This window comes from Microtus oregoni, unplaced genomic scaffold (genome assembly GCF_018167655.1).
Source record: "Microtus oregoni isolate MIOR12 unplaced genomic scaffold, Mior012 000032F_ref0000030, whole genome shotgun sequence".
Lineage (NCBI taxonomy): Eukaryota > Metazoa > Chordata > Mammalia > Rodentia > Cricetidae > Microtus > Microtus oregoni.
Genome location: NW_024543091.1, coordinates 23,155,410 through 23,169,988, shown reverse-complemented (window position 1 = coordinate 23,169,988; position 14,579 = coordinate 23,155,410). Strand labels below are relative to the sequence as shown.

Sequence of the window (14,579 nt, the reverse complement as noted above, 5' to 3'; positions counted from 1 at the left end):
AGTGGAGGTTTTCTGGGACAAGTCCCTCAGCATCAGCTCTGGCTAGCTAGAATTCCATCTCGTCCTGCAGGATTTTTTTTTTCTTTTACCACATAGCTTGAAGAGCAGGAAAGATGAAACATTAACTAATTTGACTCTTTTTTTTTTCATTTTCCACTTGCCAGATGTTGAGTTTTATTTTGGTTACTGGTCTCGTGATCAGAGAGACACAGAAGTGAACTAGTTTTGCGTGCGTGTGTGTGTGTGTGTGTGTGTGTGTGTGTGAAAATTCAAGGTAAAGGAAATAATCATCTTTTAAAATAGTTTTAAAATTAATTTTTATATTCTATGCAATGGTGTTTTTCCTGCATGCATGTCTGTATGAGGGCATCCGATCCCCTGGAATAGGAGCTATAGACAGCTATAAGCTGCCATGTGGGTGCTGGGAAGTGAACCCAGGTCCTCTAGAAGAGCAGCCGGTGCTCTTAACTGTTGAGCCATCTCTCAAGCCCCAACTTTTTAAGATACTGTATTTCTTTTTTTTAAAATATTTATCTATTTATTTATTATGTATACAATATTCTGTCTGTGTGTATGTCTGCAGGCCAGAAGAGGGCACCAGACCTCATTACAGATGGTTGTGAGCCACCATGTGGTTGCTGGGAATTGAACTCAGGACCTTTGGAAGAGCAGGCAATGCTCTTAACCACTGAGCCATCTCTCCAGCCCCAAGATATTGTATTTCTAAAGGCACAAAAATATATTATCTGCTGGTAACAGTACTGAAAATAGAGACACAAGAATATTTATTTAAAAAAAAAACTCTTCAATGATAAAGATTTAAAATTTTGCAGTCTGTTTGAATGCTTGAGTGTGTGTGTGTGTGTATATATATATATATATACCAGAAGTCAACTCTGGGTGCCATTTCTCACTTTGCCCTATGAGCAGGGTCTCTCACTGGCCTAGGTCATGAAGTAGGTTAGGCTGGCTGGTCAGCGAGTCCCAGGGAGAACTCGTGAATGGGCCTCTTCAGGGGTAGGACAGGCATACCTCCATATCTGGGGAATAAACTCATGTCCCAGCACTTTACTGACTGAGCCATCTTCCCCACCTTGAGTTTTCCTTTATTACCTACTGTCCCCAGTGCAGAATGCCTGGAGCCTCGATGCTACTTCTCATCTGAAGGATCCGCACCAGGTCAAGGGCTGGGTCCTAATACTTTTGTTAAAAATGTGTATGCATAGGTGTGTGTCTCCATGTAGGTATGTGTACCCTGGAATTGGAATCACTAACAATTCTGAGCTACCTGACGTGGGTGCCGAGAACCAAACTGCTACATCTATATAGGTAGCATCCTGAATTTTCAGAAAGGGTAGGACAGGCGAGTGACTTCTACCTTGTGAAGCCGCTCTGTACCTGTCACACCCTTGCCACGCCCTCAGATCTAGCCCTTCCACTGAAGCACTCAAAGGCAGCCTTCCTGTGGTGGCTGCTATAGAAAAAGATCTCTCTCCTAGATCTCTCCCAGCCTCTCACACCACCTCAAGCCATGGAGGGATCTTGGATGGGATCTGGAGCCCCAGTTCGAGATGAGCCTCCAGCAACAGCCGGCAGTATCAGAGGTCACCATCTTTTTCTACAGAGAGCAACCATCTTCAGCCATGGGAGCCTCACACCATGCCTGCTTGCTCAACTCTGCACAGTAGCAAAAAGGAGCAGAGGTGGGCAACTGTGAAGGAGATGACTGGGCGCCCAGATGCTTGTCTTCAGACCACCTACATTCTGTTCCCCTTCCATGTTCGGGGCAAGGTTCTTGCAACTCTGTTTCTTTTTTCCACACCATTTAAAACAATAAGAACAGAGCCAGCCACAGTGGTGCAAGTCTGTAATTCCAGCAAGCAAGGCAGGAGGATGGAGAGTTTAAAGCAAAGGCAGCCTAGACTCTATAAGGAGATCCTGTCTCAACCAATCAATGAAATTAGTAAACGCCATTCTTATCTCTTATGCTAAGATGGAGTTCTGTGAGCCCCAACAAGGGTCGTGTTTGCTTTCTGGGACTCAGGTGTCCCACCTGTGAAGTAATGGGATACCTGTTAGCTTCTAAATGGTCACTCTCCAGAGCTTTTCTGTTTTTCCCCAAGCTGACTGACAGTTCCTCTAGCAATGATCCTGTCACTGGTTATGAACTTTTGACTTTTTCTTTCGCTAATGGAGAGAGGCATCTTCTATAGGTATGACTGCCTTGACTCAGGAGATGCTGAGGCGGGCCTATCTATGGCAGGAAGATGACGAAGCCATAGCCTGAGCTGCGGCTGCCCTGGGTTGGTGTCTCAGCCCTGCAGCTCCTCAGCTAGGAGTCTCCCTCTCCTCACTCAGCTGACTCCTCCTCATCTACCACAAGACCATGACCCCTCTAGTTCCTAAAGAAGTAAACAAAGCTCCCTGTACACAGGCACACAGTCATCGCTACTCAGCCACTGTCTCCAACACCCCTGAGGGACAGCCCTTGCTCCATTAGCCATGGATCAAACTCCTCAAGCAACTCTGGAGTGGATATATTTCTCACCTCACTGGGGATGAAGAGCTGAAAGGAACCTGGGGTGAGCCCCTGCATCCATGATCCTGGAAAGTAACCTTCCAAGCCAGAGTTCACATACTCCAGAGAGGATGCTTCAACCATAAACTTAAGTCTTTGTGGTCAATTGGGAATGTTCTAGCACCTATACCATGCCAATGGACTCTGGAGGCCTGGGCCTCACAGCAACTGTTGGTCATAAAGTTGCTGTGTTGGAACTCTTAAGGCTAGCTCACTGCTACTGGAACACCACAGACTACAGCCCTGCTCTAAATCCATTGGGGAGAGCCCAGGACCTAGGGCATCTCTGTTTTTAAATACTATTTAATTAGTGTGTGTGTGTGTGTGTGTGTGTGTGTGTGTGCATGTGGGTGTGTGTGCGCACACACACACCCATCCAAGGGCAAGCAAGTGCCCTTGAAGACCAGAAGAGGGCACTGGTTCCCAGGCAGTTAGGAACCACCTAGTGTAGGTGCTGGGAATTGAACCCACATCCTCTGCAAGAGCAGCAAGTGCTCTCAGCTCATGAACCATCTCTCCAGCCCCTCATCTGCTTTTAAAACTGCATGAGTGCACCCAGATCATGAGCTGACACTTAGATTATATAGAAAACACGTCTTGCCATTGCAGGGGACTTATCTGAAACGACACACCATCTCCACTAAGTTTCCTTGGAGACAGCTAGGGCACCTGTCTACCTGTCCAGGTGGGGGACAAGGACAGATACAACTCAACAAAGACACCATGCCCGGTCTGCCTGTCACACTCCCATTCAACACACTGGTGGACGATAACCCAAGGATGGGAGAGGAAGGGAGGAAAAGAGACCCAGAAATTCCAACCCACCTCCAAAGAGCAGCTTAAGTCAGAACCCATTCATCTCCCACAGGCCCGTGTTTAAGGGTCATATAGAGGTTAACGAGGAGCCTGGAATTTGAAGATGTAAATAGTCTCTCTCTACAGCATCCCAACCGTGGGAGTGTTTGTAAAACTTCGCCCTGTTTGAAAGCACCCAATTCAGCCCACCCCCTCCAGGGGAGGGCACACTTACCCAGTGGCTTGTACTGGTCACGAGGAGACAGCCGAGAATAGGGGGGTGGCGGTGATTCTGGAAGACAGGATACAGCATGTCACACCTGGTGTTCCACGTGCTTTTAACTATTAGTTTCCTCAAATAATAACCTCTGACCCCAGGAAGTTTTCCATGCCTTCCACCGTCTCTGCTTCTCCCTCGGGCTCTGCCCCTACTTGCGCCACCTATGTTTTGTGAGCTCCAGAAAGTTCCCTCACCTCTCTAAGACGATTTCCTCAACTATAAAACAGGGGTGATAATCATAGACCTCTTGGTTTTGCCAGAAGGGCAAAAGATAGCATGTGCGAAATGCTTAGCACAGCTTTTGGTCACATCCCATAAACAGCATCTTTATTATCGTTACAACTAGGAAAACACCCGTGCAGTAGTCAGCGCCCGGGCTGCCAGATCATATACAGGAGGCTCAGCTCTGTTTGCATTTGGGCTAAACACCGAGTATGGTCTCTTGGTCTAAGCACAGGCCTTAGAATAGCTGGGATATACTTAAGCTGAAATTTTGTGTTGCTTGTTTGAAAGGAAAACTGAATGGGCAATCCTAAATTTTTATTTGCAAAGCTCAACAAGCCAGCTCAGAGTTCAGAAGGCCCACACACGGAAACATGGTTGGGGAGGAAGAGGGGGGCAGGGAAGAGAGCTGGTTAGATAGACTTAGTATGGAAAGAAGCTGCTGCCAAGATTAAGGATCTGAGTTCGATCCCCAGAACCCACATGGTAGAAGGGGAGGACAGACGGCCTCAAGTTGTCCTCTTAGCTTCACAAGTATTTCATGCCACGCATGCGTCCCCACTACATACATGATAGCAACAATAAATTTGAAAAATTATTTCATCCACACAAGAACCCCCATTCCTGGGTGTGGGGTGACAGCAGGGTTACTGGGGCCCTGGATCCATTCCCGTTCTAAGCCAGTTCCTTCCAGACCCCGGCCTCAGTCTCTCCTTTTGTCAAGGCCAGGGGTGGGTCCCAGTCTTGCAGCTCAGACTCCTGATTCCTGATTGTCTACAGTGTTTTCCTTTGGGCTGCCTTTCATTTGCCTAAAATACTCCTCCTTCAAAACATATACTTTGCCTTCAGAGGAGTTTCTTAGGCTCTGCTTTACCGGGAAGTAACAATTTGCTAAACTAAGTAACAATCTGGGTGAATGAAATGACCCTCCATTTTCTGTAAATGGAACTGAACCCCATCAGATCGCAAGCTAAAACAAACTCCACAGTAATAAAGGGGTAATAACTATTATTAGGTGGGTATCAGGAATGACACAGGGTTAATGAGTGTTTTCGCAATTATAATAAGGCACCTTTAGTTTCAGGAGCATTAGCTATGTGTGCTCCATACACCCAAAGGAGGCTCCCCTCTCCTACCAACCTGTCCTCTGCAGCCAGAGTGGCTTCCCCAAAGTCAAGGCTGAGTCTAGAGCAGGGACTGTCTGTGGACGGAGGCCAGAGGACAGGTCAAACATGGCAAAACCGCTAGAGACCTGAACATTTACTCTGTGCCAGATACTTCGAAATTTCTGTATTGTTTCAAATTCTTTTTCTTTTTAAAGATTTACTTATTTATTTCATGTGCCTTGGTGTTTTGCCTGCAAGCATGTCTGTGGGAGGCCAGCAGAAGCCCTGGGAACTGGAGTCACAGACACTTTGTGAGCTGCCATGTGGTGCTGGGAATTGAATCTGGGTCCTCTGGAAGAGCAGCCAGCGCTCTTAACTGATGGGCCGTCTCTCCGGCCCCATCTCTAACTCTTACAGACCTCAGGAACATGATGGTTAGTCATGCTCATCACACACCTGTTTCAATTTAATCTTTTCTCAGGGATTAAAAAATAAACACAAGATGGTATCCACATTCCCGTTTTGCAGATGGGCAAACTGACTGGCTCCTGCCACCAAAGACAATCACCGCAGAGCTGGGATTTGGGCTCAGGCCTGACTTTGGCCTCACTGGGCCCTTTGCACTCAGTGTTCTTTTAATGTTTCCAGGCAAAGACAAAAGAGTGGGAGAAAGGATCTAAGAGTCTAAGGGACCTACCAGTGACCTCAAACCGGACACAGGGAGAAAGACTATACACTTTGAGTTAGAGTTCAAATTCATCCTCAGCCCCAGAGGCCATACCTGAGAGAGGTCCAGTAGGCCAGCATGGACAGGTCTGGAGCTCCGTGGGAGAGGGGACTGAGTCTGGGGAGTGGAAGTGACTCCCTGGGAAACTGGCTGTGGAGCCAGAACCAGAGCCATGCCTGGTGTCCACCCTCTGTTACAACCCCTGAAACCCAGGGCATGGCTAGACATCTGCCCTCACACCGGTCTCCAGCAACAGAAGTAGTAGCTAGAGTGTAATGAGCAACCTTCCCCACCCAATACCTCTTTCTCTGAGTTAGTTTATACAGTATCTCATTTAGCCCAGGCTGGCCCTGACCCTGAACTACTAACCCTCTTGTCTCTACCTCCTGAACACACTGCAGGCATATCCCTGGCCATCCCTGGGTTCCTTACAGGGACTCTAAAATGCTCATCCTGTTTCCCCTTCTGAAGTACCCACCACCCACAGTCACACCTGGGGAGACGTTCCTAGCATCGTCAGTGAGACAGAAAAAAAACAGATGTCAGGACTGCAGACATGCAGCCAGAGAAAGACAGTTAAGCTTCTGGAAGGGACTTAGTCTAACCACAGATCCTTCTAGAAAGTAAAAAGTATAAGACTTACAGTAGCCAGCCCAGAATACAGAGCTCTAGCATGTCAAAGGTCAAAAGCTGTGGGAGGCTTGGCCAAACTCAACCCCCCTTTTATTTTGGCTCTGAAACAAGGTCTCAATGCATAGCTCAAGCTAGCCTCAAACACATCAGGCATCCTCCTGCCTCTGCCTCCTGTGCACTGGGATTGGGATGACAGGCCTGAACCACCAAGGAAGCTCTCCACTTCTTTGTTATTGATAAGGCACCTCACTTCCAGTCGGTAAAGGACTGCCCAAGGCCATGCTGGAAGGCAGCTACGTAAGTCATCCCTGTCACTGTTAGAAACCAACACCAGATAATCTTAAATGGGGATGGGGAGAGGCGGACTCAAAGATCGCAAGACACCCTTTTAAAGTATACAGTCTAGTTATTTGGGGGTACATTCAAAGATGCATGACCATCACCATGATATAACCATAGGAGATCTTCAGCATTACAGAAACAAAAAACCCCACCTATCCTCATTAGCAGTCACTTCCTATATTCCAACCCTAAACCCCAGGCAACCACTAATCTACCCTTTGTCTCTACGGATTTGCCTAGTTTGGAAGTCTCATGTTCATAAGATCATACACTCTATGGCCTTTTGTGTCTGTTTCTTTTGTTCAGCACAGTGTTCTCCAGGCCCATCCATGCCTTGGCATGTGTGAACACTTCACCCTTTTTTACGGCTGGATGGTATTCTATTGTGCGGTTCCATCACACTTTGTCTATCCATTCACCGCTAATGGACATTTGGGTTGGTTCCACATTTCGCTGTTATGAATGATGTGCTGTGAACAATACTGATAATTCTTACCTGTCGTTCCCTCTCCCCTCCTACACAGCCTCCAGGATTTAGGAGAATGGACCCATAGGACACTTTTCAGCCAGGCTAGGTGAGCCCTCCACTGGGTAAGACACAGGATCAGAGAGAATCTTCAAGTTGACCCCTAGCTCTCCACCCACTGTCTAGCCCTTGTTAAGAGTTATGCTGATTAACCAGGCAGTGGTGGTGTGCACCTTTAATCCCAGCACCTGGGAGACAGAGGCAGGTGGATCTCAGTGCCATCGAGGACAGCATGGTCTACAGAAATAGTTCCAGGACAGCTAGGGCTGTTACTCGGAGCAACCCTGTCTCGAAAAACCAAAATAAATAAATAATATTTATGTTGATTTGGAAATTTACACACTGTAAACTCTAATGGAGCCTTTCCAGTCTCTGCAGGATCCTCTGAGAGAACTAACTGGTCATGATCAAGAGAAAAAGATAAAGACATCAGAAACTCCAAGCCCCTCAGACCTCCAGCACCGAGGCATGGACTAGAATAATCTCCCCCTAACTTCCTCCAAAAATTGAGTAGTCAGCCAGGAGCCAACCGTGTAGTCCAGCCCCCCTCTGGTCAGCCCTCAGGGGCTACCTAGCCTTCTGGGATCTAGACCTTCATCTCAGGCCAGAAGGAAGCTCACAGCCTCCCTCGGAGCCTGGCGGGAGTTTCCATGTGGCATTACTTTCCACCCATCTTTGTAGGGCAGCTCTGCTGTAGGACAAGCCCACATGCTTGCCTGGGCCTCCGACTTTTTTCGCCTCCCAAGAAATGACAGGCAGGCGGGCGTGGAGGGGGCCTTCTGGGTGCCTGTTTCTTCTTCCCTCAGAACCTAAAGGCTCCAACCCCAAGCCTCAGGATCGGGAGGACAGAAAAGGAGCTGCTGGCGCTTTAAGGCCGAAGAAGCCTAACTGCCCAGATTCCCCCAGCAGCCAGATAAACAGCGCAGCCGGCTGGCGCCAGCAAGAGGCAAACTGGGCATTATCACTGCTTCCTCACCTCCAAGAGAGGAGCGGGGAGCCGACAGACAGGCCGAGGGGCCGCGAGGGGGCGGGGTGGGGCCGGGAAGCCCAACTTGAAATTGATCTCATTTCAAAGGGATAATGCCAGGCCAAATAAAAGGAAAAACTTTCTGGCCCATTCTAATTCCTCCAGGCCTGGCCTGGGAACCCTGTGTTTTCCTAGGCAGCCTCCTCCAGCCCTTTAGAAGTTCTCTCTCTCTTTCCCGGGCACAATTTGGATAATAGTAATTTACTGAATATAATTACAGAAAGAAAAAAAAGTAGGGAAGCAAAGAGCAGGAGATTCATTCCAGAGTTAATGGATACTTTCAGGAGAAAGGAACTCTATAAACAGGTCAGAGCTGTGATTAAGGTATTTCTCCACATTTCCGTCCACATAGGCACCCACCAAGCTTCAGCGCTGCCTTTTGCCCTAAACAGAAAGGCCCAGGAAAGACAGCTCCCAGAGGCCCCAGACTGTCACGCACTGAGCCTGGTACTCGGGGCAAGGCCTCTGTGCAGGACACCAGTTTCTAAGACAAAACCCAGGGGGCCTAGAACCTGCCTGGAACCTCTTCACCTCAGTTCTGGCTAACCCAGAACTTTACAGATGGGAGGAGGCCAGGGCCATCAACTTCCCAGGCTCAGAACAGAAGGGGGACCATATTTCCCACGTGTCTTCACGCTGGGAATCCTTGAGGGTGGCGGCAGGGCGCGAATGACTGGTGCTGGGTGTTCCCATGCACTTTACTCTAGTTGTGTGCGCGAACAGACAGTCTGTCTGTCTGCCTGCCTGCTAGCCCCGTGCCCCAGCCCTCTTCCCTGAGCTGGAAAGTTGGGAGGAGCGGTCTCCTTATCAGGACGCGCTCGGCTGAACCCCTGCTATGTGCCCGCCCATTTTGAGGAGCCAGGCTGGCGGCCAGCCCCGGGGGCGGAGTGCGCAGCAAAGGGCTTCCCCAGTCCCCAGTCTCAGGGAAAGCAAGAGGGTCAACCGGGCTTACTGGAAACTCTTGCTTCTTTCCCACAACCACAGTCCTCAAAGGTACCCCCAGCTGGATGACTAGAGCCCTCCCTAGGTTCGGGTTAGCAGAGGCAGGGAACAGATTCATCTTGCATGCCCCCCACACCCCCGGCCAGGGGAAGGTGCCTCATGGGGGAAGTGGGGAATTAGGTTCCAATACTCAGTACAGTTGAAAACGTCTCTAGAGCCTTCCCACACATACACACTCATCCAAGGTCACTGTACAGAGCCTAGGTCCCTATTCTATAGTTCATCAGGCCCCTCTCAACTTCCCCCTGGCCAAGCAGGGCCAATTTTTAGGGCAAAGAGTAGGAACTAAGTGGGGTTCGATCCTAAGGCCTCCTGCTTTTTGCTCCTCCTTATCCGGTCCACCCACCTGAGCTAGCTTTCCTTAGGTCCACCCCCTCCTCTAAGGCTGCTCCAGGTTAAAGGCGTGGCACTCCTAGAGGTGATCCAGTTACAGGCACACCCACAGCCCTCCCGGTGGCTCAGACCACTGACCTAGCCCCACCCCCTCACCTCCTTCCCACTTTTTCCCACCTCCCAGGAGGATTTCTTGACAGCCTGAATCTCTCTCTCTCTCTCTCTCTCTCTCTCTCTCTCTCTCTCTCTCTCTCTCTCTCTCTCCTCCCCCCCTTCCCCCCACACAAAGTACCTGATACAGTGTAAAGGCTCAGCAAACTTGTTAATACTTCGATTTAGCCACAGGGGGAAGAAATCCATTAGGTATGGCCTTAAGGAAGAGTATAGTGAGCCCCACCATCCATCTCCTACTAGGAAAAAAACAGAGAGGAGGCAATACCAGCACAAATAGGGTCCTTCCCCCAGAGATAGAAACTGCAGTTTCCTCCAGGGGAAGCTGTCAGTTAGCCTCCAGGCACAGAAAGCCACGACTACCCAAAGTCTCTGCACTGAGCCTGAAAGGACAGACCATGAGGGACACACGTCAGGAATCACAATAACAGGAGGGCCACTTTCTTTCTCTTCATGCCACTAGGCCCTCATTTATACACAGGGGAGAAGCCAAGCTTCCTGAACTCATGTTTTCTTTCCACACTGAGCCAGGAAGACCTGAGACCTGACCAGAGCCGGTAACTACCTGTCCCATTCTCCCCAGCAAAAACTCCGATGCCTTGAATGTGTTCAACTATACCTAAAATGAGTGTTTCTCATGGTACAAAAAAAGTGTGTGTGTGTGTGTGTGTGTGTGTGTGTGTGTGTAAGCTCCAGGCCCATCAGGGGCCTTCATCTGTCCTCACCTCTGCTCCTGCACCTGAGCCTGCCTAGGTAAGCAAGGGTGTGTGTAAGATCCCAGGAGAACAAAGGGGCTAGTAACAAAAGAGCTAGAAGCCTCTGACTCAAGCCTTAGGACCCTCAACTCTAGAGGGAAGCTGAAAGCAAGAATTATAAGCGCTATAACGATGAAGGAGCCTGGCGTTCTACCCCCAAAGGATGTTGGAAACAAGAGAGACTGCCCTGCAGAATCTGGGCTCAGAGTATAGAAAAAGACAAGTAAAACATTTTGCAAACACTTTTCACGCTAGGCACGATTTGCCCGCAAACAATTTCACAGTCATATCTACCTAGATGCCGAAAAGCACGGACGGGGTATGGGAATACGCACACAAATGCTAGAAGCTGGCAACCAACTGGGGTGAATCCCTAAACGGGAGATGTCGCCTACTCCTTTGGCCTCTCCATGGCTTGCTATCCCGTTTCACAAAGCTGCAATCTTCTTTAAGTCCCAGAAGCTGGATATAGAAAACCCGAACATGCCCTTTTCTAAATTTGCTGGCGCTACAAGTGAAGTTACCATTTGAAGTTGCAGACACCTACCCCTCAGCTTTCCTCAACCCACTGCAGGCTCCCAGTACCAGGGAGTATCCCGAGAGCATCCACAAAGAGGTGGCCACAGAAAAGGATCAGAAGGTGAAGGCGTAGGTCGAGGCGACCCCGTGCGCGCGCGCTCACCTGGCCCGCAGAGCCGGCTGAAGTGGTAGGGGTTGCAACACACCGTGGGCCCGTCAGCGGCGGCGGCGAAGCTGTGGCAGCCGCACAGGGGTTTCAGCTCCACTGCGTGCTGCAGGTCTGGCCAGCGAAAGAGGCGGCCGAGCAGCAGCTGCGGTGGCGCGGGCTGGCCGCCCAGATGGAGATCCGCGCGCGGCACCAGCACACAACCGCCCGGCACGCCGCCGCGGGACTCCACCGCCTCCAGCAGTGTGTCCAGCGAACGCTCCTTGAGTCGCTTGAGCAGCGAGTACGTGACCGTCTTGAGCTCCTGCTCCAGAAGCAGCAGCCTCGAGCGGGCTTCACGACTCCGAGGCCCGCCACCCTCCTCAGGCTCCAGAGACTGCCCGGCTTGGGGATCGCCGGCGTCCCGGGGCGCGCCCGCAGCGTCCCGCTCGGAGAAGAGACAGCAAGTCACCGTCTCGCAGTCACTCTCAGGCAGCCAGCTCGGGCCTCCAGGCTCCGCCACATCCAGCAGGGAGCCCTCAGCTCCGACCCCCGGCTCAGATACCGGCCTCGGGGGACCCCCAGTGCGCCGGCGCCTGCCCGCGATTGGGGCGCCTCGCGGTCCCACCGCGTCCCGGGGCCGCCGCGGGGCTACCGAGCGGACTTCAGAGCGGCCGCAGCCTCCGCCCTCTCGTGCCCGCGGGGCAGGCTCAGCACGGCTGCCCAGGCTCCCATCCTCGTCGCCACCACCGCCGCCGCCGCCGCTGCCTTCCTCCCGATCAGGGACCACACGACTTCGCCAAAGTCGCCGCACCAGCCCCGAGCGTTTAGACCTGAACATACGATATCCTTTGGCGCCTGGGGTGGTGGGAGGGGAGGCGGTCTCCGGTTACTATGGGTCCGTTCCCTCAACGAGGCGCCGGCTGTGCGGGCCGCAGCCCCACATGAAGCTCTGCCGCGGGGCGCCGTGCAGACCGCGCACAGCCTGTCGTCGAAGGGGCACCGCAGGGCTGCAACATGAGGGAGCTCGAGCCGGGCCGGGCCGGGAACACGCGCGCGCCGAGCCGCAGTCCGCGCGGGACCAGCGGGCTACATGGACCGCGGTGGGCCGGGACTGCTCAACTCCAGCCGCCCTGGAGTCTTAGGGGAGTCGCGGGCGAAGCGATGCTAGAAACACCCCGCATGGGCCGGCGAGCCTTCAAAAGTTGCGCGGCTGGTACACGAGCACAAAGCGCTTGCGTCGTACCCCCAAATGTGTCTGCACAACTCTGCCTTCAAGAGCCAAGTGCTGCGCTGCATGGACTTTCCCTGCAGGATCCGAAACTCAGGCTTGTGGATAACTCCCAGATCCCTGCAATGAAATAAGGTAAAATAAAAATAAAAGCAAAGCAAGAAAAAGATCCCAAACAAAACCCCAAATGCTTGGATTTGCACGCACGAAAAGCAACTCCGTCTCAGGTCCCGGGCGCTCGGTGCACTTGGGGCAAATCTCTCCTGAACGCGAGTGTCAACACATGAGTGGAAGCCGTAAAAAAAAATCCCAAGAGCTGCTAGGAATCCTTAATTAAAAATGCAATCCACCGAGGCAGAGGTCGCAGCCCGCCCCACGCTGCGCTGGGTCGCTCCGGGCGCCGCGGCTGCCGAGGTCGCCCCCCCTCCCCCCTCCACCAAAGTGCCTCCCGGTGGCCCCGCAGTCCCAGCGAGGTTTGGCAAGGCAGCGCCCGGCGGCTCTTTCTCTGGGCTCGGCTCCCTTGCTCGCTCCCCCGCTCGGCGCCCTCTCTCTTTTTTGTTCTCCTCAAACGCACACTGAGGGCCCCCGGAGGAGCGCCGCGGAGTCATTGGCTGCCTCCCATCATATGCCAGTCTAGACACTTTGGCGGCTCCGCGGCGCTGATTGTTGCGCAAACAAGGTTTCAAGTTTCTTAACTCTTAAAGGAGAACACGTCCCATTGCTGAGCCCGAGGCTCCGAGGGGGCTGGTTCCCGGGGCGGGACGAACCCAGGCCCCCGCCCCTCTCCCGCCCCAGCACCCCCGCCCCGAGGCTTACAGCGCCCGCGACTCGCTCTCTAGCTCACGTCGCGCCTTGGGCATGGATACGAGCGATCCCGCACACGCGCAAGCAAACACACACACACCCTGCTACCCAGCTCTGTTCGGTGAACCCACAGCGACCGGGACTCCAAGGCGGCCCTTTGCCTCTCCCTGGCTTGTGCACAAACTTGCAAACACTCCTTGCACTTTAGAGTCAGTCCAAACCCCCAGCCTCAGCGCGGGCTAATAAAAATGGGCGTGTGTGCGCGTCTTCCTGCCCTGCGTCTCTGGGGAACTAGGAGGGCGGCCGAGAAGTTGGGGTAGCGGCATCTTCTGTGACCCACGAAGGCTCCACGTACCTCCTCCTCAGAACTAGGGGTCTCACTACAGGCTACACGGGGGCAGAGAACACTTAGACCGAGGGAGCTCCAGGACAGCCGGAGGTGGGGACTTGGACTGGGTGGGGTAGAGGCGGGAGTGCGCTTGCTCTTGGAAGTCTCCTTTCGGTCGCCTAGGCTATCCCGCCAGGCTGCCTGGCGTACCAGGGCCCCCTCAAGGCCGGGCGCTTCCTTTTCCCATCTTGGATTTACTTTCTGCCCCTTCGAGAGGGATGTGGATGAAGGGGCGTGCTTTCCCCAGCTATGTTCCACTATGAAAACAGGGGCAAGTTGGGGGACAGACTTGCGGGGCCTGGCACGGGAAGGGTTAAGGCCGCTCCTGCCCTGGAGCCGGCGCGGCGGGGTACCTCCTCGGGCGTGCTAGCTAGTCCGAGGGTGGCAAAAGTTCAAGCTTGTAAAGTCCGGATTGGTCCCGCGCGGAGGGGAAAAAAAGGCCTGGTTCCCCCTCCCCCTCCCGGGCGTGGCGCCGATTGGCTCAGCCGCGGGGCCGGCCCCGCCCTCCCCTGGTGAGCCACGGCCCCATCCCCGGCGCAGCGCCACGCCCCCTTCCGGGCAGGAGTGGGGCCGGGAGCTCAATGAAAGAAATTCCGCTACTCTCATTGGCTTAGGGCTGGACGCCGCTCCCTGAGGGAGGCGGGGTGCAGTGGATGGGGCGCGGACTTGTGATCTCCCCCCCCCCATAGGATACCCCTGAAATGGGCTGGTGTCGTGACCGCGGCGTGCAAGCCCAGAGCCAGGTCTGGGTGTGCACTGGAGGAGGGGGGGGAGGGCCTTGCTTGCAAGCCTTACCTGGAGTCAGGTACTCCTGTGCTGCGAGGGCCGATTGTCTCGCCCACCCCTTACTGTTTTGACCAAGGTGAAATAGGAAGAGTCCTGACCACTGTTTCTTTTTTAAGCATGCTGGAGATGATGTTTGCCTCACAGAGCGAAGATTATAGAAAATAGTGCTTACTAACAAGGGAACACAACCCAAGTGGACCAGCAGCATC

General features: G+C 52.8%; 1 protein-coding gene across 3 annotated transcripts in view; it reads right to left on the bottom strand.

Annotated features, from left to right (window-relative positions):
• The window catches only part of Smad6 (SMAD family member 6), a 70,706-nt gene extending 57,081 nt beyond the window's left edge, over positions 1-13,625 (bottom strand). The window contains exons 1-3 of one of the 3 annotated variants that reach the window (XM_041679894.1): positions 13,552-13,625; positions 11,180-12,512; positions 3,609-3,665 (exon numbers count right to left, since the gene is read on the bottom strand). In XM_041679894.1, the coding sequence (XP_041535828.1) occupies positions 3,609-3,665; positions 11,180-12,002 (880 nt within the window). In that variant the 5' untranslated portion in view covers positions 12,003-12,512; positions 13,552-13,625. The other 2 variants (XM_041679893.1, XM_041679892.1) reach the window with 2 other exon arrangements.
• Positions 13,626-14,579: the final 954 nt, after the last annotated feature.